The sequence below is a fragment of the Xiphophorus maculatus genome, chromosome 9, assembly GCF_002775205.1.
Source record: "Xiphophorus maculatus strain JP 163 A chromosome 9, X_maculatus-5.0-male, whole genome shotgun sequence".
In the NCBI taxonomy this organism is placed as follows: Eukaryota; Metazoa; Chordata; class Actinopteri; order Cyprinodontiformes; family Poeciliidae; genus Xiphophorus; species Xiphophorus maculatus.
The window spans coordinates 16,297,300-16,321,694 of NC_036451.1; the positions used below are offsets into that span (position 1 = coordinate 16,297,300).

General features: G+C 37.9%; 2 protein-coding genes across 4 annotated transcripts in view; one reads left to right on the top strand and one right to left on the bottom strand.

The window, feature by feature from the left end:
• Positions 1-16,876, top strand: part of LOC102232731 (disintegrin and metalloproteinase domain-containing protein 10-like) — a 31,017-nt gene extending 14,141 nt beyond the window's left edge. For both annotated transcript variants that reach the window (XM_005806407.2, XM_023339395.1), the window contains 7 exons: positions 5,973-6,136; positions 9,579-9,750; positions 9,830-9,974; positions 10,712-10,895; positions 12,867-12,966; positions 13,246-13,466; positions 14,854-16,876. In XM_005806407.2, the coding sequence (XP_005806464.1) occupies positions 5,973-6,136; positions 9,579-9,750; positions 9,830-9,974; positions 10,712-10,895; positions 12,867-12,966; positions 13,246-13,466; positions 14,854-14,994 (1,127 nt within the window). In that variant the 3' untranslated portion in view covers positions 14,995-16,876. The remainder of the gene's footprint in view (positions 1-5,972; positions 6,137-9,578; positions 9,751-9,829; positions 9,975-10,711; positions 10,896-12,866; positions 12,967-13,245; positions 13,467-14,853) is intronic.
• A 285-nt stretch (positions 16,877-17,161) lies between these two features.
• LOC102225809 (lipoprotein lipase-like) lies at positions 17,162-24,395 on the bottom strand. 2 transcript variants are annotated; one of them, XM_023339396.1, is made up of 11 exons: positions 24,300-24,395; positions 23,491-23,608; positions 22,395-22,588; positions 22,101-22,280; positions 20,864-20,975; positions 20,530-20,763; positions 19,670-19,912; positions 19,345-19,465; positions 18,894-19,106; positions 17,892-17,996; positions 17,162-17,814 (listed from the first exon to the last, which is right to left on the bottom strand). In XM_023339396.1, the coding sequence occupies exons 2-11, from the start codon at positions 23,588-23,590 to the stop codon at positions 17,793-17,795; spliced, it is 1,524 nt and encodes a 507-aa protein (XP_023195164.1). In that variant the 5' UTR covers positions 23,591-23,608; positions 24,300-24,395; the 3' UTR covers positions 17,162-17,792. The 2 variants fall into 2 exon arrangements, with proteins under 2 accessions (XP_023195164.1, XP_005806436.1); XM_005806379.3 differs by lacking the exon at positions 24,300-24,395 and having other exon boundaries at positions 23,491-23,711.

Sequence of the window (24,395 nt, forward strand, 5' to 3'; positions counted from 1 at the left end):
AAATAGACAACACCTAAACTGCTCTCAGTCCAGACCAACGACTCAGCATAAAAGCATTTATAATTTGATTTTAAGAAGTCGAATCATGATTTATTGTGGGTTTGAGAAGAGACACACAAAACCACAGATGCACTTGCACGACATTAGTTCCAGAACACGATGTTCTGGGCATAAAAATAAGCTTTGTGTTGAAAAGTGTTCTCCATTTAGGACAAAACCGACATCCACTTATGCAAGTTCATTAACAAGTTTGCTTAGACAATGTTGTTAATGGTCTTTTATTTACTGACAAATTTCTTTAGCTTTTTCAGCAGTTGTTCAGCTCTTAAGCACCCGTAGAAAAAAAAGGATGGATTAAATATATATATATCACTTTTATCAAAAACACATTGTGTTTTGATAACATACAAAACTGTGTCAAGACCTAAAGCCAGAGCAAACAGAAATGTGAGACAAAAATGAGACACTGAATTTTAAGCTTAATAAAGTGTATCATAGTTTTCTGTTTTGCTTCTCTGTGGGAATCTCAGTGTGAGTCTGTGCAGATCTCTAAAATCACATCATTGTCTTTTACTTACAGGCTCATCTCAGAAAATAGTCATGGGTTTTTCAGTTGGTATCAATCACTTACTTGAAACAGAAATCATCATTGCACTTATGTCTGAAACAAGTCTTTTACTTAATTTGGAAAAGTTTCAATGTGAAGTTAACAGGGCCGTGAAACTACAGCATATTTGTTTGTCTGTGGCAAAACACACGTCACATTTTAATCCTGCTACTGGGGAAGTTTTTACTCAAAAACCACCAGACACAACGTGAGGGGAGCCGACAATTAGGACTCCTGCTGTGATTTGCATGAAAGTCATTTAGCCGTTTCTGTTTCCTTCCACAGAAATTTCTCAATGACTTTCAGTTATTTGTTAAAGTTAGATTTTGTTTACTTAGAGTTAAAACCAGAGTCAGAAAAGGTCAGCTAATATAAGACAAACAGTGTTCCAGTGTAGCGTTCACATCATGTCGAATGAACTCCCAGTTCCCCAAATGTACCTGCAAGAGCTCAAAGAGTCCAGGAACCCAAACACGTAAAGTGAACAAAAACAAGTATGAAGCAATCCCAGTAACATCAGCCAGCTCTGCAGAGGGGACTCTCTCGGCGTGTGGGCGCGCGCGTGTGTGTGTGTGTGTGTGTGTGTAGTATTATTTCTGTGCAGAAGGAAGTTGTTTTGGTTGGAGGTCCTTCCTCCTTGTCTTTCACTGTCTTAATCTCACATGCAGTTTTCCATTGGTCAAACTGGGGGGTGTGGAGGCAGCAGACCCCCACAGGGACATGTGACCAGGGTGCAGCAAACCTCTGTTACACACGCAAACACACACACACACATGATCGTCATATGGAGCTTCTAGGCCTCTTACTGAGGATTGATGGCTGCATTCCACAGTGCAGTTACCATGGAGACGTCTCACATGGTGGGCATGCACACACACACACACACGCACACACACACCCCGCATGCACACAGTGAACGTATTACTTGAAGTGTTGTGACTTTTCAGCCTCACATGAGTGGATTATGTCTGACCTGTGGAAACCAATACGCCCACAGTCTGTATCTTTACTTACTCTGGTTCATTAGAGGTCTGCAATAAAGAAAGGTCAAACAACAGGACCATAAACCCAAAGACCCTGAAGTCCACATACGTTTTCCACTGAATATGCTTTAACCTTGAGATCCTGGTAACCATAAGTCGTTCAGTGCACTGCAAAGATAGAAAAAAATATATACAAAAATAGAAAACTCAAAGCACATTTGGACAGATATCAGAATCAGGTTGAGCACTCAAACAAGGAATGTCACTTTGGTTCCACTTCACTCTCACTGAAGACATTTTCGAAGCATACATAAATTCATTGTTTTTACAAGAGAGGAAGATCAGGTTGAATTGGAAAAAATCTGTCCAAACCAGTGCAGCAGAAATGCAGTTTGACTGCGCTGACACTGCATTTCAGATAAATATAAGAAAAAATTACATTCTGAATTCATGATTCAGCACTGAGGCTGGTTTTTTACCTTCAGTCTTGTGTCAGCTAAGAAACACTGACAGATCTTTGAGACGTCAAACACTTGTGGGATGAGAGACCAAACAGCACAGAGGAATCTCTGTATTTACTTAAATGCAACCAAAAAGTTAGCAGTGACTGATATTAACCTTGCTTATATTCATTTTATAGCATCATGCACATGCTCTACCTGCATAGATGAAAATGACATCATGATATTATGAAGCAACTTTCTGAGTGTTTCAGCTTCTGTCGTAATGTAGCGTTACCTGGCGTTTAGAAACAAATTTATTTTGTAAACATTCTTTCCATTCACTCATTCTGCAGCAATGCATCTCCGAAGAATGGATGTGTGTTGGGATCGAATGGGTTAAATTGACAAAGTTCCCTTATGTTCCTGTCTTATTTTATTTACTTATTGATTTATGTATCAACAAACCAAATGGTAATTCAATTCCAATGTCTGAGTTCTCCAAAATATTGGTCAAATTAATCACAAAATAGTTCCAGCCATCAGTATTGTTTTTTTTTTTACATACATTAAGTATGTTTAGGTGAAAGAATAATAGTATAATGCATCATTAAGTCATGTTATTATTGAGTGTTAGCCGTCGTTTTTGAGTCGCAGTTTCACCAATTCTGTAGCAAATTTGAGAAGAGACAGTTTTTTGACATGTCTGATGAATATCAGAAACATCATTGTAAGGAAATTTCAGACGCCTTAGTTTAATTTAGTTTAATGCCATTTGAACTAAATTCAGATAGGAAATAGTGTGGCAAGTGTAATAAACTGAAGCAAGTTAACACACTTCAACCCGAAACACCGGCACTCCACAAAACAGTACCACAGCGTTAACGCTACATAAAGTTCATATGTGTGAGAGGAATTCCTGAAAAACCCATACAATTTATTCACACGCACACAAACATCGTTCCAAGTTAAGAATCTGCCTCAACCATCTTCTCTGGCTACACAGAAATATGGCACTTTTTGTAATTTGGCAGCAATGCAAATCAGCAAGCATGTCTAACCTTGAAACTATTTTTGAGTGTTTACAGAGTGACTTAGAAGCTTTGTCTTCACTTTCCTGTTCACACATGTACTGCACAGCAGGAGTTTTTCCTTGTAATGTGCATTTTAACGACCTGAAGAACTCCATAATGTACAGGGAGCAAGATATGACGTAAAAACTATGCAGTGGATTTGCATAAATTTGTTCACGGCCCGTAGAGGATGGCGGGCCGTAAATAGCTGGCTGAAAATAGCTGTTTAAGTGTTTGTTTTCAACACACTTTGTCCAAGCCTGCCCACGGGGCAACAACAGTCCTCCATTCCTTAGTGAGTTTCCGATGCTTACGTTTCCCACTTTCAATTAATTTTAGCAAACCAAGCTACGTGGTTATGATTTGAAATTTTTTTTAATTTGGGCTATGTAATCCTTAACAGCATCTTTTAGTACCCAAACGTAGAGGCAAAGTAGTTAGTGTCAGGTTTCCTCTGTCTAACATCAACAGTTTAGCCTAATTTCATTCCCCCAGTCACCTTGGGACATCTCACCAAAACCTCCCTCCTGGCATCATTAGGGACATGTGTGGATCATCAGTGAGCCAAATATTGGACTGAATAGAGGGCAAGGCCAGTGATTCACTTGTCTCAACAGTCCCTCATTAACAGGATTGTTCTGGCTTCAATTTATTAATTTCTTTTTTTTATTCCAACAACGTTCAGAACTACAGAAGCCTTAGACGAGAGGTTAAATGTGTCAAGAAACACGAGAAAAGGTTCAGATGCCTTCTACTTCTGCACTGGTGGAGAGTCCAGCCTCAACTAACCTACCTTTTGTGGCTTATTACGAAATGAAACCATGATTTGTTTGTGGTTCAGTTATTGCAACATTACCGAGATCAAACACACAAAAGGAAAGTTTCAAGTTGAGCAAGACCTGTGATGCATTCCAGGCGGATTAGGTATTTTGTTTTAAACACTGGAAAGGTCAAATTAGCTTAACAAAAGGGCAGTTTAAATCCTTTTGAATTATTTTGCCGTGAAAAGGTCAATGGACTGCAGAAACAAAGGAGGGCTGTGATGGGAAGCCACCGGATGCAGTTACATTATTTACAGTGCGTTCGGGTGATTTCCAGAGACGAACTGAGGTTTTCAAAACGTTATGTTATCAGTAAGACGTTTTGCTTTGTCTGTTTTATTGTCAACTGTTTTATTTATGGACTCCAACTTCCTCCACATGTAGCTGAGGAAGCACTGCCATTGTTTGCACATATTAAACCATTTGAGTGTGAACTGCTTTATGTTTAACCACCTCTGCTGAAGTAATGCATGTTCCCAACTGATAAGTGAGCAGAAAGTGCAAGTGATGCAGCTGACTGACTGTTTACCATCAGAACTAATAATAGGGAGCTGAGATTTTGGCTCTTTTCTGTGACAAAGACAGAGAAGAAGACGAAAATATACTGCAGCCCCTCTCTGCCAGAGCTGCCAAAACCCACAGTATCTGCATCCAGAAGTCTCTTTCTAAGAATCCCAGTTCCTCGAATGGTCCATTTGGGGGTTGTTTTAGGGTCAAAAGTGGGATTTAAGTGAAACACACACAGATTTCTCGCTAAATGTGACCAAAGGAGTCTCTCATGGACGCTTGGCTCTTGATGGGAATGTAATAAAGCACTGTCTTGTTCTGTTATGCTCCCAAAGCTCAACTGTTTGAGCACGACTTTATGCCAAGAGAAGTTCTTATTGTCGACCTCTTCCACATCATAAATGGTAATCGTATTTATACGACATGCGATAAATTGAGCAGGTTATCGTTTTTTTAATCTCTAATTGTTTCTGTCTGTTCCTGAACGTCATTCTTCTTTCCACTGTGCAACTAAATAACATGCTGGTAGAATAAAATAATCCATATACCTGCAGCTGGTTCCCACAGAGTAACCCCTGGTGAACTCAGTTTCCTTTAAATACCTAAACACACTCCTCACCATCATATTGACTGTTAACCACAGTACGTAAGAGGGCTTATGTAAAGCTCACGTGACTCCTGCTGTGACCTCTGACCTGAAGCCCACACAGGGGCTAAAATAAAAACAAACTTAAATGGTCATTTTATTATAAAAGACTTCTTTGGATTTCCATCAACCCACAGGAATAAAATCCCACAATTTGATGTATTTTGTGGATCTTAGAAACATACAATCTGACAGTGAGCTGGTCAGATAGAGATTGATTGCATGACTGAGAGGGTCTGCTGCTGTGAATCTAATAGCTGGTCTTTTGACAATAATGTCACGTGCCATCCATCGTTCCATGTGAATTTATCCAGCTGTTTGTTATTGTAAGGAGGGCTTTTGAACCCGTTGCCTGACTGAAATAGAAAGAAGACGGGCTGGGGCAAAATGGATCTGCATGTTTTAATGTACTGAGTAGAAGCCCGAAGCGCGGGGCCTGGAAGGATTTTAAGTCTTGTTGGCTTAGGGTATTTCCAGTAGCAAAAAAATAAACACTTATCCAACAACTTCTCACTCTAAAGCAATTCTTTGCTGTGTCTTTACTGCATTTTAGTTCTGCCTTAGAGTTTGCACTGTCTGTGTACGCATGACTCTGCATATAGATCTGCTCAAAACCTGAAAAACACAAGATGTACAGTACAGACCAAAAGTTTGGACACACCTTCTCATTGAATTCAATGAGAAAGTGTGTCCAAACTTTTGATCTGTACTGTAGCTTGTGCCTTTATCTGCTTAAAAAACCTATAAATAGAGTCTGTTTTTTTTTTCATTAATTATTGTATTCTGTGTTCCTTCAACCTAGAAGTAGATCTGGACCAATGTTTTAAATTAAATTTACTAGAGGACCTCAATGTAAACACATGTTATGTTTCTGCTTCTCCTTCTTTCATATTAGGTAACTGGGGAGGAATATGCTCCAAGTATACTGCCCTGCGTAACGGCGGTAAGGCCACCCTGAACACGGGACTGATCACGATTCAGAACTACGGACAGTTCCTGCCTCCTCGACAGGTCCAGCTCACCTTTGCACATGAACTGGGTCACAGCCTGGGATCTCCGGTCAGTCCTCCCATCTCCCGTTACACCCATCATCTACACCAGCCCAATACTCTGATATTTGGGTATTGAGTCTATTTGTTCACTGAGAATTTACCAACATAGATTATACCAATAATAACCAGGTGATAACGCTCCATGCTTGACTTAATTTTAAAACTCCACCCGTCTTGCAACTTATTGACTTGTTAGCCACAGGTTAGCATCAGGTGTGTACACTGGGGCTGCACAATATTTTATTATCTTGTAATTGTGCTGCTACTGGTAAATATTGTGATGAGAATATCAAGGTTATGATCTTCTTTCCTCTCATTCTCTTCTCAGTTTCCTACACTCACCTTTCATATTTTGAGCAATGTCATCTGTGACCATTGTGAGGATTTGCTGCTGTTGTGTCCAACCATGTAAAGCACAAGTTGATAATGCTTGGAATATATTAGCCAGAAATATTGCTGGGTTAGGTTTAATGCTGGGTCATGCCACTAATGTGAAGATTGCACACATAATATCGCAATGATGATATACTTGCAATGTTTTGTGCAGCCCAGGTGTATGTTCTGTTGCAGAACTTTTCTTTTAAAACAGGTTTTATCTCAGTAAGTGAAGTGGCTTCATTTTCAAAAGCCTGATTTGTTTATTAGCACTTTAGGTTTATACCTAAAACACTTTAAAACTTTAGCAAATACAAAACCAACTTACCTGTTTAAAAGTTTATCCTAGATTTTTGCTACAGATATGAAATGTATTTTTTAAATATTGTGACCTTCATGATTGACTTTCCTTAATCTGCAAATATTTGTTGCAAAAATAGTCAGTTTATTAGATGTTCTTAATCTTTTCTTATTGATAGCATAAAACGATTGATCCTAAAAAGCTTTAAAAATGCCTTCATTTAGTGTTTTCCTTTAGTTTTACTTATCTACTTTCATGGTTCATTGTTCATAAATTTAATAGGTTTTTTTATCCCTACATTTCATGTGTCGTCTGTTTTTCTTTCTAGAGCTTTCCTTCCTGTCAGCCCACATTTTGCATTATTAATGTAGCAACAGTGCTCATTTAATATTAGATAAGATATAGTTATATGTCTCCCATGGGAGAAGTATGCTTTAAAAAGATCTTTAATCTGTAGAAAATCTGCAGGTGAAAAGAAAACCAATATTTATTTTTCATCCCTTTTCCTTAACTTACACTACCAAACATGCCTAAGTGGATCTGTGGTGAATGGGAGTAAAAACCTCACAACACAAAGCTCTACCTGAAGCTGTGGATTATGTAATTAACACTACTCATCCCTCTGATTAGACTCAAAGTAAATGTTTCCATTAAACATGCGTGCGTATTTGCAGCGTACTTGAACAAATTGTACCCGACCTGTTTACCAGAATAGACTTTAGAGACTTTGGCCTTTATTGATTGGATTGTCTGAAAGGGACACCAGACGAGCCTTGATGTCGCTTACATACACTGATTATTAAATCAGTTCAATAGTCATGGTGGGAATGACACATTTACTCTTTGCTAAAGTAAAAGCTGATTGCACATAAATGTTCTGCCTTACACACATCAAACTGAAACCTGTAATCTTTCCATCTGCTTATCAAACACAGATAAAAATAGCATTCAGGAGATTTAAAACAGATTTGTCAGGAGGGAATCACTACAGACTGGTCCTGATAAAACATTTTCAATATATACTGAAATTATTTTCATTTATATTTATTTACTTTTTGGTGGACCTCTGGTTTTAACTGTACTCAGACCCAGAGAAACAGGAAGTGATGGCTTGTAAATTAAAATTTCAGATACATTTTTATGAACTCAAAGTGAAATAAAGATAAAATATGCTATGTTATATATTTTTTAAATACTTATTTCCTGCAATGATTTTTTTTTCATTCTGAATAAATAAACTTTACTGCTATCAAAAAAGGACAAGTTCATCTTAAGGCATTTTGCAAATCGTTTTTGTTATTTGTGGAGGGCACAGTATGCTCATTATGACTCATAAGTGCACTTTTATAGGTCTACTGGATAAAAAAAAAGCTAATTTCTGCTTCAGTTGACTATTTTTATTCTTTAAAGCCCTATTATTCAATAACTAATGTAATGGTTGGTGTCAAAGGACACCGTGAGTTCAAAGGTCATTAGGCTACATTTTTGCACAGATGTGTTTTATTGTGATAAATGAAACAGAGTCACAGTAAAATCTGAAACCACCAAAATGGGAAAAAAGACAATCTGAAAACTTTCTACATGTTCAAAAATTACATTTATTACGTTAAAATAATAGTAAATTTCCAAAAATGTGACCATGAACTCTTTAGAGAACATACTAACATATAGAGTATGTTTATATTCGAAGTATGTCTAGTACACACATAGTTCTATGTGTATTAGATGTATATTTTACATCTAATACATTTAACATTAGAGAGTCTGAGTGTTACAAACATGTAAAAAAACCCTGAATTACATAAATGTTATGTCTTCTCTTGTGTTTCTCACTAACAACCATTTCGATGTTGAACATTTGTAGAAAAACACGTATAGAAGCCGTAAAGATGTGTAAAGCCAGACATACTGTAGAAGAAAGCTAATAACATTGAGTAGACATTTTTATTGGAATGTGGTATTTCTAGCAGCTTAACATAATTTTCCCAAATCCATAAAAATGTTGTTTTCAATTAAGTTTCACACTGAGCTGACGTTCTCTGAAAATATAAAATAGAACCACAAGGTGCAGTAAAATTGTCATTTAGGTGGCTGTATTGAACCATATAATGGGAAATAATTCAGAATTAGCAAGAAACAAAACAAAGGAACTATTTTAAGGAAAAAGCACAAACATCTTTTGTGTCACACCGCCTTCTTATTACCCAGAAATTTAGGCTCTGACAGATGCAGAAGAGGTCATAAAAGTGCCATTTCTATCATCCATCACAGTAATCAGAAGCAGATTCAATAAAATCCACAGACTTGTTCTATCAGCATGTGTTCATGTTTATTTTAAATACTTGGATGTCTTTAGGAACCCGCCTAGGTTTGATGCACAAGAGAGGATGAGACTTTTCCAAAGAAACAGGAATCTTCTGTTCTGTCCTTGTTGTTCTGCATGAGGAACATCACATTCCCTCCTGTTTTCTGTTCAGAAAAGTCATATTTAAATGTGACTGCTAAATGCTCAGAATATGCTTCAAATTTCTGATAACCAAACAAGTGGTTCAGTTCTCACCACACGCAGCTGCAAGCATTTTTTCTGACCTTTCGACAATTTTGAGGTCAACAACACAGGGACTTAATTTCCCCATCTGTAGTAAAAATGTGGAGCTGCATAGTTCCAGCTTCAGTTAGATGATTTGTTTTCGCCTGCTGTTTCTGACGTGAGCTGATTAAAGAGAAATTTATAAGACAGAAAACAGGGTCTGTCATTTTGTTTGTGTTTCAGCATGACGAGGGTTCGAACTGCGGCAACCTTGGCTCTTCTGGGGGGAAAGGTCGGTACCTGATGTTTCCACACGCCACAGACGAGGTGCGAGAAAACAATGACAAGTTCTCGACCTGCAGCGTTAAACATATCAGCAAGATCCTGAACCTGAAGAAAGACGACTGCTTCGTGGGTGAGACACTGATACCATGTTTAGGCTTGGTCAACATACAGGCTTTAGGTTTAATTTCAACGTAATTTCTTTCCCTCAGTCAGCGATGAGCCCATCTGTGGCAACCTCATCGTGGAGAAAGAGGAGGAGTGTGATGTCGGTCACAATGACACAGACCTCTGCTGCTACAGTGCTAAAGAGGCCGCAGGAGTCCAGTGTCGACTCAAGCCTGGTAAACTCTGCAGGTACTTGCTGCTTATCTGCCAGGTCAAATTCTCCATCATCCTCTATAAGTGTGCTTTGCCTGAAACATTTTGATAAAATTATATACAGTACAGACCAAAAGTTTGGACACACAGTTGTGTCCAAACTTTTGGTCTTATATATATATATATATATATATATATATATATATATATATATATATATATATATATATATATATATATATATATATATATATATATATATATATATATATATATATATATATATATATACTGTATACATAGACCAAATATAGGTTCTATATATACTATATATATATATATATATATATATATATATATATATATATATATATACACTGTATATCTGTATATATATACAGTGGACCAAAAGTTTGATCAAAAGATCAAACTTTCTTTTGATTTGTTAGCTCTGCTCTATTAGAGAATTAATATTCCCTAAGAAATAGGGCTTTCACAGTACAGCTGCATTTATTCGGAGAACTAAGTTACAAACATGCGGACTCTGTTTGTCAAATCAGACGATTTATTAGGTGACGTCTGAAGACACACTTTCCAGATTTCCATTCGTAAAAGATCTTGAAAATGATGTGTTGAACTACTGCATATAAAAATCCCAAGGAAGTATCCTAAACTTAAATTTAAAGTGACAATATATGGAAATGTCCAAGATGGTATGAAGATTTTTGTGACGATGTGAATGTGTGTGAAAATATTTCATTTCCCTCCACCAGTCCGAGTCAGGGCCTGTGCTGCGGTCAGAACTGTGAGTTTAAGCCTTTGGGCCAGATGTGCGACGAGGAGACAGACTGTGTGAAGGAGAGCGTGTGCTCCGGCCTCTCCCCGCTCTGCCCCAAACCAGACCCCAAGGAAAACTTGACCGTCTGCAGCCAGGGCACGCGCGTCTGTCTGAACGGGGTGAGGCTCAGCCACACTTCAAACTGTGACTCAACACACTATTTCCATTACTCAACAAATCAGGCAGCATTTGGAAGTGTGCAGCAATCCTGCAAAGCTGGTGTGCAAAGGCAAATGCTTAACCTTTGGAGCTGCAATATGGGGGAAAAGCCCCCCCGCTGTCATGAGCACATTTTGTTACTTCCAGGCTCTGGAAGGTTACCCCATGTATGTTAAACATTAATTTTAACTTTTTCTGATTTGGTTATGTTTTGGTTTCAGCTTGTGTGACTTCAGACATTTGCTATTAATTAGATGAAGCAAAGCAGCTTTGTTTGCAAACAACAGCCTCATTAAGCAGGAAATTACTGAGAAATTACCGAATCCATCTTACCACACATCCAATTCCTCAAACTTTTCTCTAGCATTCAATACACTTTTCTTTCTTGGGGAATTTGCTCCAGCTGTGGTTGTTGCGCCATCTCTCTTCAAATTGTTCAAATTTATCAAGACCTGAATAAAAAGTGCTTCAGGGAAACATAATTTATATAGAAATAAAGAAATAAAGCAAGTTTTCAGGTGTTCAGTTATGTTTTTTAATAATAATTTTGTCTGCAATATTCATCTAGATGCGATACATTTTGGTTTATCAGCTAATTAGAACCAGATTAGGAACCGAAGCTGAAAGAAACAAACCAGGGAACAGATTGTGGAAAAACATCAACATGGAAGATGAAACCAAAGCAAAAAAACTAAACAGAGATGATCCAAACAAAAGCAGATGATTAATTTATATTCATAAAAAACAATCATCAGCAAAGACAAAGAAATAAATGAAACTCTTCAAATTCCACTATTTGATCACATGGCTTGATCCCATACAGTGTCATTTCCTCTCTTCCTCTTTCCATTTCGGTCAAGTAGAGAAACAAACCACCGCACATAGTTTCTCTTTAGTCATGCAGTTATGATACTCCACTGAATATTCACGCTTTTAATTAATTATTTTGGTTCATTTAGTTTGTGTTTTCTACAACCATTGTGCCGTATGTGGGTCTGATTTGACTATTTTGAGCCATTTTGGGACTTCTTTAGCATTTATTTTGAAAGGTCTGGTTGGTGCTAGTGGCCTTTATTTAGCTGTTGTGGGTTAGAGAGAAGACCTGTGGCCAAGGTCATCGGAGGTCTTTAACCCGCATTGAGGTCTGAAGCCTCCATCCATGGGTTGTGCTTTACCGTCGCGCCCATCCTTCAGCATTTTTATACTTTCCTGTCTTGATTTTTTTATGTTCTCTTTTGCATGCTACATTTAACATAGCTGGTTATAATTAAAGGGGAAGTAAAAAAAATAAATCAAAATTTGCAGAATGTATTTTATTTGACAAAGTCTTCAAATCTTTCTTCAAAAACAGCAATTAGAATAAAGCCCTCATTTCAAACATTATTTCACATATTTTCCATTTTAAGTCACAAAAAAACTGATACTGTTAATCATAGATTTATTTCTAAACTGATGTGGAGTACGGTATATAAAAGTATTTCACAGCTCAGACCTAAGCAGCAGAAATTTTAAAAGAGTTTTCAAACAATTTCAAGGTTTCTCTTAGCATGTTTGCGACTGGTGAATTTGTCAACATGTACAGTACTGTCGGGAGTTGATCCTAAGCTTTACCTCCATTACTGTGTATTTGATGTCCGATCAGCAGAAAACATAAGACAAAAACAGCAAAACAACAACATGGTGGAGGGATGAACTGACAACATCTGGTTAAATTAACCAGATTCTTGGAAAATGTCGATAAATATTGAACATTTTCTACAATCTGTTCAATGCATGATGGTGTAACCCGAGCTTGAGGTGCTGACCTACTCTTTCAATCGGCGTGAATGCATTAATGCGTTAAGTGAATAGAAAAACCGGACCGATGGTTTACCATCCTTACTTTTCGTCACCTGTGCGGATGAGGTCTGAGTGTGTGTTTCTCTCCGCAGTTCTGCGCTGAGTCTGTGTGTGTGAAGCACGGCCTGCAACAGTGTGACTGTCCTGGAGTCAGCATGAAGGAGAAATGCCACATGTGCTGCCAGCAGCCCGGTAAACACAGAACCTTGTGTCCTCCACCGCCGAGCAACATGTTTACAACTCTGTGTCCCAACAGCTCGGACTGTGTCAGTTCATCCAGATGTTACCGCCATCTGACCTGATGTTTTCTGGGCAATAAAACAAGTTGTGTTCCTAATGGAGCTGTTTTTGTACGGAGATTTGAAACCATACAGACTGGATTTAGATCTTAACTCTGAATATTACAGCATGTAATCCATGTTGGGACTGGCCTGCGTAGTGCAAATAAAGCTAACTGTGTGTATGTTTCAGGTAAGCCCATGACGTGTGCCAGCACCTCCTCCTCTGTGCTGTCCCGTCACTTCCAGACGAAGTTGTTGCCCCTGGTTGGCGGCGCGCCATGCTCAGGGAACCAAGGATACTGCGACAGATTCCACGTGTGTCGCCTCCTGGATGCGGACGGCCCAATCGCCAGACTCAAGAACTCTTTCCTTCATTTGGATGATTTTGATGATGTGGGGGAGTGGATGAAGGTGAACTCTTATTAAATCTTTTTCTTTTTTTCAGATGATAATGACACCAAGCATCTAAACAAAAAGCAAAAGAGGTTGAAAACTGACTACACATCAGTATAAAGGCTGAATGTTGTAGAAAGGTTTCAGCGAAAAACTGAATCTAACCAAATCTACAGTTTCTAGTGCACATATTTTAGTACACTTGAAATAAGACAAAACTAACTAACAAGCAACTTTTCAGCAAGATGTAGGAGCTGATGTTAAGTCAGTAATTCCTGAATATTAATATAACATAGTTATTCCACTGGCAGATTTTTTCACTTGTAACAAGTGGATTTAATCCGCCTTGTACTTTTAATCAATATTCAATAATTAGCAAACTCCTTTATCTTCTAGACAGAGTCTGTTTTTCATGAGCAAATACACCTGCAATATGCCATCATGTATTTTTTATTGTTTTTTTATTGAGCAACATAATGTAACTTTTGAGGTCACATTTTTGAGTTTTTCAATGTAAAAATTGAGAAGTGGAGCAACATTTCACTGAGCAAGTCTCTTTTTGCTGTTCTTGCCCACATTACAGACACTCCCAAATTTATGATAGACATCATGACGACTGAAGTAAATAATTATTCACAGGGACTGGTTTACCACTTTTAATAATTTGGTGTAGATGAATAGCTAAGCTTTAGTTTTCCTATATTGCCTTTAAGTAACAGATTGTCAGCGTTTGTTAATATGTTTACATGTTGTCAGTTTTGCTAGGTCAGATTTAGAAGAAAATGAGCAAATGTTTGTTTATTGTTGCGTCCTGAGCCTGTTTGTTTGTGTCGGTTCTGTTGCAGCTGTCGTTGAGGTTTAGTTTTACGCCACAGTGTTGAGAATCAGGAATGCTCATTTAGGCTTAAAGGCACTGCAGGGTTTCTGAAACCCATTTCTTTATCAACTCTTGGTGTTGTTTTACCAAGACTGTTGTTAAAATAAATAACCGATGGGGATTTAATAAAGAGTTTTCAATTAACATGTAATTCCAACTGGTAAAATAACTCATTAAGTGTCAAAATAAAAAACTGTTGTTGCATCATGCCTATTTTTGTTTAGACTGATGGTTTATATGACAGAAAAGTTACATTTGGCAGATGTGTCATCCCATAAACATGCACTGCCACATTTTAGCCATGCGCCTCTTTCCACCTGCAGGGTGAAAACGTGGGCAAAGTGCAGACATATAGGCAAGACATAAAAGGAGGAAATGGGTGAAATTATATGTATGGCATGAAAGAATAACTAGCCTGTTTTTAAGATTTTAATACTGACTCATCCTCTTCTGCAGACACAAATTGTTTGGAGTTAATAAAGTGTGCTTCTTATACTTAAATCTGAACAAATGTTTTTTTCTCTGCAGGCTCATTGGTGGGCCATCCTGATTGTTATCCTGGTTCTGTCTGGAGTGATGGGCTGCATAGTCTGCCTGTGTGGCAGTCCCTTGAACACTCGTGACCTGGACACACCCACAACTACTCCCACTTCAAGAAATACATATTAAAATATAAAAATACATTTATTATTCTTGTTTGCTGATGAGGGGGGGAAATAAAGTATCTGAGCCGCACTAGAATGATGCATTTAGACAGCCTTGTGTTGTGTTGCAATTGGAGATCTGCAAATGACCTCTGTGATGGCCAAGCACCTGCTCAGCTCCCCTCATGCCAGTTTGTAACCAGAGATCTTTGTACGTCACAATGTTTCTGCCTTTGCTTATCCCTGGAGGGGATGATTCTCAGTAAGGCTCCTGTGATACATGTGCTGTGGAAAATGTTTCCAGCAACCCTGGGCATGTGCAGGTTCCCTCAAAGGCTGCCGCATGCTGTGACTCTGAAGTCGCAATGCAAAGGCACCTGAACACTTTAGGGGAGAGAGTGTACCTTTGCTTTGGATGTCTACCAGCTTTCCATCTTAGTGCAAATTAATGAGCACATGAACAGGACGTCAGGAATTTGTGCTTCTAATTGTGTACGAGGCAAACGAGTGGCAGAGCTGTCCTGGTTTATTCTGTGTCCTTGTGTGTATTCAGACTTTATTTTTTCACATTTTTCCTCAAAAGAAATTGGGATTTCACGTGAAAAAACAGAAAGTAGCCCGGTATAACTGGAAGGAAACGATGATACAGTTCTCAACATTCTACCTAAACTGCTGCATTTGTCTTCAACCCTCTTTACTCCCAAATAAAATAAAATTAATTCTAACAGAATTCTGGCTTCAATCTTCTGAGATAAAAAGTCAAAATTCTAAGAAAAATGTCAAAATTATTACTTTTCTTCTCAGAATTAGATTAAAGTCAGAATAATTCTGGTAAATTCTGAAAAAAAAAGTCAAAATTCTAAGAAAATTAATTCTGATTTTCTATACTGTGGTCCTAATTTTCTTCCGGTGGAAACTGCTTTTATTTGATTGACAAAATATTATTTAAACATGCAACTATTATTTTCAAGGTTCTATGCAGGTGTCCTTTTGGGCCACATAAAACTTTATGACAGACTGGATTTGGCCTCCAGTTTGACCTTTCAGATTTTTATTAGTAAAAAAAAAAAAATCAAAGTTCGATTTTTCCTTCCACTTCACAATATTGCACAACTTTCTATTCTTAACACTGCATAAATTCACAAGAAAATGCAGTAATATGTGGAATACGGGAACAAAATGAATGCATTTCTCAAGGCATTGTATAATACATGGAATGTAACAAATCTGAGAAAATAACCAGGGAATAATTTGGAATAAAAACATCATTTTAGGTCATTATGACTACTAAAAAAAAGTTTTCAGGTCACTGCCAACTCAAGTGTCTTAGTTTGACTCCTCTCTATGTCACCTTGAGACAGTAGGGAGAAAAAAAAAACGTGTTTGTCACAACAGTAAGAACGTGAAGAAATAATGCATCCCAGTTTGGGTAATCTCAGGCTTTGTTGCTCTTTTACATCAGAAATGGCCATGTGAGAGTTTAACCTGTTCTTCTTGAATCAAAAACAGATTTGTTTTTGTTAATAAAGTGAAACTAACTGTTGGCAAAAAAAATGATGATTTCTCCAACACAATGTCAAACTGAAGTAAACAGCTTAACTTTGGCAAATATTGTTTATTAAAGAATTTATACAGCACAGTGTTTGACTCCTTTACAAATATGTACAAAAATTTTAGAAAAACATTAATCTACAGACAAAAATATAAGACAGTGGTTCTTAATGAAAACATTTTTGTTGTGGTATTTAGATAGATTTACAGTACATGACAAATATTCTCTTTGTGCAAATGTATAATGTGTAATATGAAGTCACAATGATAACAGTACCGATCTCTGTAGAATGAATGAAAGGGAACCAAAGAACAGAAAATACTCAAACTAGCATCACATGCTTATGAAATATATAGATAGATATTATCAGTTTGCCACATCTTTGTGTCACAGCAGCAGCACAAACTACAACACAAAACAGCAGCTTTGGCTGCTTCAGTAAAAGTCACAATTCGAAATGACAACTTTATTGCACACCGAGGTGAAAAACTGAGAAAACCATAGAGAGAATATGAGGCGAGTGTTCACACTAAGCAGTGGTAAATCCTTGATTTGAAGGCTGGGCAAAGCAAATACAGGAAAAAGAATGTATTTTTATAAAGACCCTACAGGAAAAAATAAATAAAAACAGGATTGTATATTTCCCCCTAACTTTAGAGACGGGAGCCTGCCGCCTTTTTTTTTTTTATGGTTTCTGCATCTATATATTTTATGGCATTACTACCTGCAGATCCAACCTGGTAAATCCAGTCAGACAGCTCAACTTGAGTGATCCTTTAAAGTACGTCCAAGCTTGTAAGTTTCCATTTGAAAACTTACAACCTTTACCCTCTTTACACCAAACAACCATGTTTTTCCATCTGTCTATGACCCATAAAAATAACCTCTTAAGTCCTTGGACATATAAACATCCACACTGATTAGGTTTTATCAGCCACTACGAGTCTTTCCCAATTGTTTTCTAAAACAAAGATATTAGTTTAGGATGTATAGTCAGGCCTGAACAGTAAAGAAATGTTTCGAATTCAAATTATACCACTGCTGTGCATCAAGGTGTAAGAGTACCATAAATAACTTACTTTATTTCATTGACAATAGTTATGCATCATAAAAAAACTGCTTTTCGCAAGATATTTTACAGCATTTACATGAATTACACAACATCTATGGATATGTACAAAGGTTTTTTATATCTGGAAGATACAAATAGTGTATAAATTATGTCCTAATTGGTAAGATTTTAAACATTTATCAACATATTTTCCTTATTGTCAGTCATTCTTCAGAGTTACTCTGCAGGATAAAAGAGCTCATGGTCACTGTTCAGCTTTCCAGAAATATAGTGATAGAAAAAACAAAGACTAACTCACCTCTTTGAAATTGGTTTACGTTTCATTCTCCATTCATCTTTACATTTAACAAATGTGACCAAATGTGCGCTGTGGGCATCGGGGTCTTTCAAACAGAAAACCATCCTGAAAAAGAAGGTTAGTTGATTTGATGTGACGCTTTATCAATCTTCATTAACAGGTTCCAAAGTAAAGTAAATGCCAATACCGACTTTATGACAAAGCTGCTTTGCTATTGTGATCATTTCTGTTCAGAAATTGACATTTCTGACTTCAACACAAAGCCCAACATGCCATTCTCTCACTTTAAAAACTGAAATCAGCAGCAGTAACAAACTATCTACAACCTCCTCTGTTACTTTGTATCTAACTGAATCAGTTGCATCTATTGTCCAGTAAAAACACTTTGAATTTGTACTGTCAAAAACTTAAAGTGCTTAAATGAACTGCTTTCTAATATTATGTTACTGTTTTTTTTTTTATCTAGCTAGTAAAAGTTGCCTGGTGATTGACAACAACGGGAAGCTAATCTTTCTGCTTGTCTGATGTATTAAATTGCATCTAAAGTTGTTCTGAACTCCAACTACCCAGATAAATTAAACCCAGCGTATGCTAAAAGCTAATGCTAATGGTTTTCTCTGTGTACTCCGGCTTCCTTGCACAGTACAAAAATATGCAAGTCAGGTTAAGTGGTCTCTCCAAATTGCCCCTAAAGGTAATTGTGCACCAGTATCGCTGTGTCCTGTTTGTTTGTGAATTGACTTGTGATTGGCTGGCGACAGGGTTCATGTCCCACCTTCCGACCAATGACAGATGTAGAACCAAACACAAACCACTCCTTTCGCCAAACTAAATCTTCTTAAAAAAAAGAAACAATTATTTATCAATCAGCAAAATGAAGGTACAAATTATTGGTACAATTTTGTAGACAGAAAAAAATCATATATAGATTTCAATAATATTTTAGGAAAAAACTATTTCATTTTTGCACCAATGGAAGAAGTTTCACAAATCTCAACTTACTTTTGTTGCGTCTCGCCACTTTTGATACGGATTTTGTGAACCTCCACACCGTCTGCGTTCCCAGACCACCAAGAGGAAACCATCTTTAAGAGGTTGGACACCGACCAGCTGTTTGTCTCCGTCCACTTAAACTTCAACATCAGCAGGTCGCCGATATCCGTTTCAGTGACCAGAAGAAACGAATGTGTCCTGTTTGTCTCAAGTCTTTCCTTCCTAAAAACACAAAAAGGAAAGCCACTGCTAATAAAATGTTTCCTTTATCTCCGGCTTGAGAAACGGGCATCATAAAACATGATAGCGCTGATAAAGCAAAACCAAATGAGGTTAGGTTAATGTGTGTATGATAATGTTACCGTCTCAAGCTACTGTGTAGGTGTTACAAAACGCCACATGACTTGCAATGATGGTGGTATAAATCCCTTAGATGAAGCATTTACAGTTGCTGACTTACAGCTTAAGCTCCAGGTTTTCAGCCTCTCCTTTGGTTCCATACAGAGAGGCGGTGAGAGACGGCTCCATCTCTGACATGTTCACTTTACTGGAGAAGTGGATCTTCAGCTGGTAATGGTAAACTATCAGGACATCGAGAGAAGGTGACATTTAGAAAGATGAAAATGTGCAGAGGAGTAAATTAAGCTTCTAGTAATCAGAGTTTTGCAACCAAAATTTCAACAACTACTAATCTCTTTTCCAAACAAACATGTCTTGCCTAGTTTGTAATATAATTAGCACCCTTAATAACACTTGCACCCTTGTTGTTGACCGGTTTTACTGACCTCTGAAAGGCATGGAAGCTCGTGTCTTGGTGTACATCTGAATGCTGTGTGGCCTGCGGATTTGGCTTGTGCTGTAGCCGACAGTGTTGCAGCGGCCCTTGCGACAGCTCAGACACATGCCGCGGTCGAACACGTCGTTGCTGCCGCACTGGTAGGCCTTGGCAGGTTCCTGCTCGTTCAGCAGGGAGTCGATGAAAAGATGGATGGAGCGTTCATGTTCGCACTTCACCGCATCATTGATGGCTGAGGAGCAAATGAGAATGAATAAAGGAACACGTCTTAACAGGTAGAGATAAAACGATAAAATAAAGACAGTTTGCTTTATTGACAGACAACGGAAGGTAAAGAAAGCAAGTAAGAAAAAAAAATATCAGAAAATGTGTGAAGTACACATGCTTGTGTTTTGGTCTAAATGTTCAATATGTTGGATTGATGCTCCACTGGAAGGTAAATCTCCACCACAATGGTCAAGAACACTTGATTACTAACATATTTGTTTACAACAACCCTAAATACAATACATTTAGATCAAATTAATTTCTCAAAACTAATTAAGACTAAATTGAACACGATGACTCTGTTAGCTAACTCTTCTAAAAATCAAATGGTAGCACTGGATTTCATTTTGGGGTATCAGAACAAAAGGGCTGAATAGACACGCACACCACACCTTTCATATGTATATTGGTAGAAGTTGGTCTGTCTCGTAAAATTTCTCTATTAAACTTAGTGGCTGGTTAAAAAAGTTTAATATTGTATTTCCTGTCCAAGGCATACAATGTCAACTTGTCTTACTGAGAACAAAATTGTTTTGAAGACAAAAGTGTTTTTAAAAGCCCCACTATCAACAGAATCTTTACCAAATATCCCAAAGTTAGCGATTTTCTCCAAGGCGCCCCTCATGTTGCAGCCCGGCTGGAAGCTGCCCCCGTTGGGGTAGATGTCCACATGGCCGATGGGTTGCTGTATCCCGATGCTGAGACCCAGAGAACCCCGAGTGTAGGTGTGGAGGACGTCCACGAAGTGGGCGTCATCTGGAGAGAGGCGCCTGTGGGCGTGTTCGCCCTCAAAGTCAGGTCCAGCTGGATCCAGACCTTCAGAAAAGGAAAAGCAATGCAATGAGTGGAATTAGCAAGATTTCACTTAGTCACTTTGCTCATCTTTTCTTTTTTTTTTTGTAATTTAGTTGTTTACCAGTAATCCGTCCAACTTTGTTGCTGGCATGGTTGCCAGCAAATCCAGCCACATGCGCCCCCAGGCTGTAGCCGATCAGGTGCAGCTTGTCAAGAGGCAGGTTGGTGGTTTCCTTTGAAAATATAAATATTTAATAAAAACCTATCAGTCTGGAATGACTTACAAAAACATTTCTAAGGCTTAGGACTCAAGAAAAATCACAATGAGGGACATTATCTACAAATGTAGAAAACTTGGAACAGTGGTCAATCTTCTCAGGAGCGGACAGCGAACTAAGACTACAAGAGGGAAAAGATCATCAACAACTCATCTTCACAAAAGAAGAGGGAAAAAAAACACAAAACAATGTCTAAAGTTTTGCAGGCTTCCCTTGACTCAGTTAAGGTCAGTGTTTGTTATTCAACAAAAAGATGGATGAGGCAAATTACATCAAGGAGAGACCAAAAGAGACCTTAAAGATTCCCAAACACCTTGGGAAAATATTTATTTATAGACTGAAAAGACACAGAGGAACTTTTTGGTATATGTGCATCCCATTACATTGGGCGCAAAACAAATACAGTTTATTAAAAAAACATCATCAACAGCTAAAGAAAATAGATTTATGATGGACTTGGAGTTGATGGAACCATGAATTCTGTTCTCTGGCAGCAAAAGGGTTTAATGTCTGGATATCAAACTGATTATTTAAAGCTAAAAAAATGTAAGACAATTATTAGAGAAACGCCAGAAACTCCACCTCTGAATGGTAAAAAAAAAAAAACATGGCTTCGGAGTGGCCTACTTCAAGTTCAGACTTAAATCTTAGCATAAACTTGATGAGACTTCAAATCCCTCCAATGTGCCTCAAAACAAGGAAACTGGCCTAAAATTCCTCAACCATTATATTTAAGGTTACTCAAGACCAGGTTGCCAAAGAGCTTTTTTTCCATTCAATAAGTCAAATTATTATTTAATGTCTGCATTTTAGTGATTTTCCTTTGATAGTAAAATCTATTTAATCATTTGAAACATTCCAGTTTAACAAAAAAAAAAAAAAAAGCAAAAAGAGAAGAAAATGAGAAAATACATTTTCCAAACACTGAACATTTTTAAACTGGTGAGAAATTAAATCAAGATTATTGGAGTACTTATTCAACATCTTTCAATTGATATAATAAATATTTTCAAATGAATTATTCACAAAGCAAAAATCATTTTAAAAAAAAGTGTAAAAAAGAAAGAGAGGACCACTCACCTCGATCCAGTCAATGAAGCGTGCAATCTCTCTTCCCACTGCTTTGGTTTTCTGAACTGCGACCACATAGTGGTTCTGAGCCGAGCTCAGCCAGTCCACCACAACAACGTTGGCCGTCCGCTCTCTCTCGTACAGCGCAGACACCAACTTCGGCATCCAGCTTTCAAACATACCGCTCAGCTGTTAGCAGAACAGTTCAAATGTTTAAAAAAAATTTAAAATAAGTCTAAATTTACTTAAATGAGTAACTTTTAAGTAATTTCTAGCATGTGTTTTAAAAGCTGCTGTGCTCACCGTCCATCCGTGGATCACCAGGAAGGTTTTGGATGAGCTGTTGAAGGCGCAGGCCGCCAGGGTCTCTGGTTTTCCGGGAACAATGTAGCAGAGGTCGTCGTCGGGATGGGACGGATTACGCAGGGAGAATTTTGCGATAGCCGAGTGATGTTCATCCTCGTCAAACAAATCTTTCAGAGGGTCAAGGAAGTTGCCTGAATAAAAAGGTTAAAAGGATTTACTTTCAGCAAATCATAAGGGCAGAAAGGCTAACTAAATAACTAACTACAAAAAGTCCCAGAATACAGAGTTGCTAGATTAGATCAAATCGGAGCTGTGGGGTGACAGTGGTTCACTGGGTCTGGACAGACTTCCACATTCTCTCAATTTTTTTCCCCACCTTTGTTCCTGCTGTCTCAGGCTATAATTACTTTTTTGGTCGCAGAGATACTTGTATGCTCATTTTACCCAACTCAGCTCATGTTGAGCTGATTTTCAGAACAGCAACCTCAGACAGTTGTAGGTAAAGTCTTGACTTCAATAACTTGATCAGAGCTTTCCAACATTATTAACCTTCTTTGACCAGACGTTGATCCTTCTTAAGAATTCCCACAGCATGATGCTGCCACCACCATGTTTCACAGTGGGGATGGTGTCCACAGAGTGACTTGGACCAGCACAGCTTCTTGGATGTCAGCAAAGCAAGTAATATTTTTTTTTATCTTACCTTATCTTGGAGCATAATTACAAAATTAATTAATTAGGTTATTTTAGTTAATTTACCTTTACTGGATGTTATTTTTCAGGATTATTGGAGTAAAGGGACCTGATCATAAGCACATCCCACATTTCAGATTATGTGGAATTATTCAGAATGATTTACTTTGTTGCAGTTTGCTACAAAGTATGCCCGCTACACTGAAGTTATTAGGATGAAGATAAGGATTTGCTTAGGCATAAAAAGTTGATTTAGACGCGGTTAAACTTTTCTGCACGATAAAGTAGCACGCAATCCTACAGACATTTAATCATTACTTAATGAGTGAATGATTGCTGGGCTGTATGCTTTATTGCTCTGCAGACTCGTTAATATGCACCAGAGTAAACGTAAACTCACCAAACGCAGCATCAGCGAGATCTTCTTCCAGGGAAGTCACTTTTTGCGCATCCGCATTCAACACCACGAAGCACAGAAACCAAAGTTGCCAGGCTCTCATCTCTTACAGCCGCAAATCCTTTGAGAGAAAACCTCTAATTAATGTGAGTCCCACGCCGCGGCTGGTTGTACAGACTACAGTTTCCGTCTTGGTGGGCGTACAGCGCTGTTATCTGAGCCACATGGGACTGAAAGCGTCTTAAATAGCGCCTGTGAACTTCTGCCTCGTCATTGGCTGCGGACCTCCGGGCGGAAGGTAAATGATTGGGCTGCGTCATGGGAAGACTTTAGCGAGCGTCTTAATTTCATAAAGACCGTAGCTTCATGAAAAATAGCTGCTAGTCAAGGTTTTAAGTTACATTCAGCAACAAAACAGGCCAGGCGTGAGGAATTTATTTCATTTCGGGATTGTTTACCAGCTATGCTCATTTGCAGTTTCACATGTAAATTAGATAAACACTGAGCCGTATACATTATACAGAAACTACACCATTTGTTTGCAGAAACGACAACCTTGCTTTTGTAGGATTAGCTTAAATAAAAGTTTGGTCATGTTTCAGGAATACAATGGAGTTATATCAAAACATAGTTTCAATTTTAAAACCTTTCAGACTATTCTTGTAATTGCTTTAGTAGTGTGCAATTACAAGAATTGTAATTGCACACTTTAAAGAGATACTTTGACACTCTTTAATAAAGTGTCAATTAAAAGTGATGGCAACAATCACAAACGCACATTTTCTGGAGAGAAACAGGCGATGCAACACTACCTGCATGTTGGGGAAAACATAGTATCCCTCTTCCAGACTGAAAGTCTTCCTCCATTTGGACAAACAAAGCTCTCTGAAGCATCTGTTCTAGGGACT

What these genes read in the sequence shown, in the direction of transcription:
- LOC102225809 (XM_023339396.1), bottom strand. Translation starts at nt 23,590, where the DNA reads ATGAGAGCCTGGCAACTTTGGTTTCTGTGCTTCGTGGTGTTGAATGCG. An exon ending in TGGTGATCCACGGATGGACG is followed by an intron (nt 22,281 to 22,394) that starts GTGAGCACAGCA and finishes TTCTGCTAACAG; the next exon opens with CTGAGCGGTATGTTTGAAAG. An exon ending in CAAAGTTGGACGGATTACTG is followed by an intron (nt 20,764 to 20,863) that starts GTAAACAACTAA and finishes CCTTTTCTGAAG; the next exon opens with GTCTGGATCCAGCTGGACCT.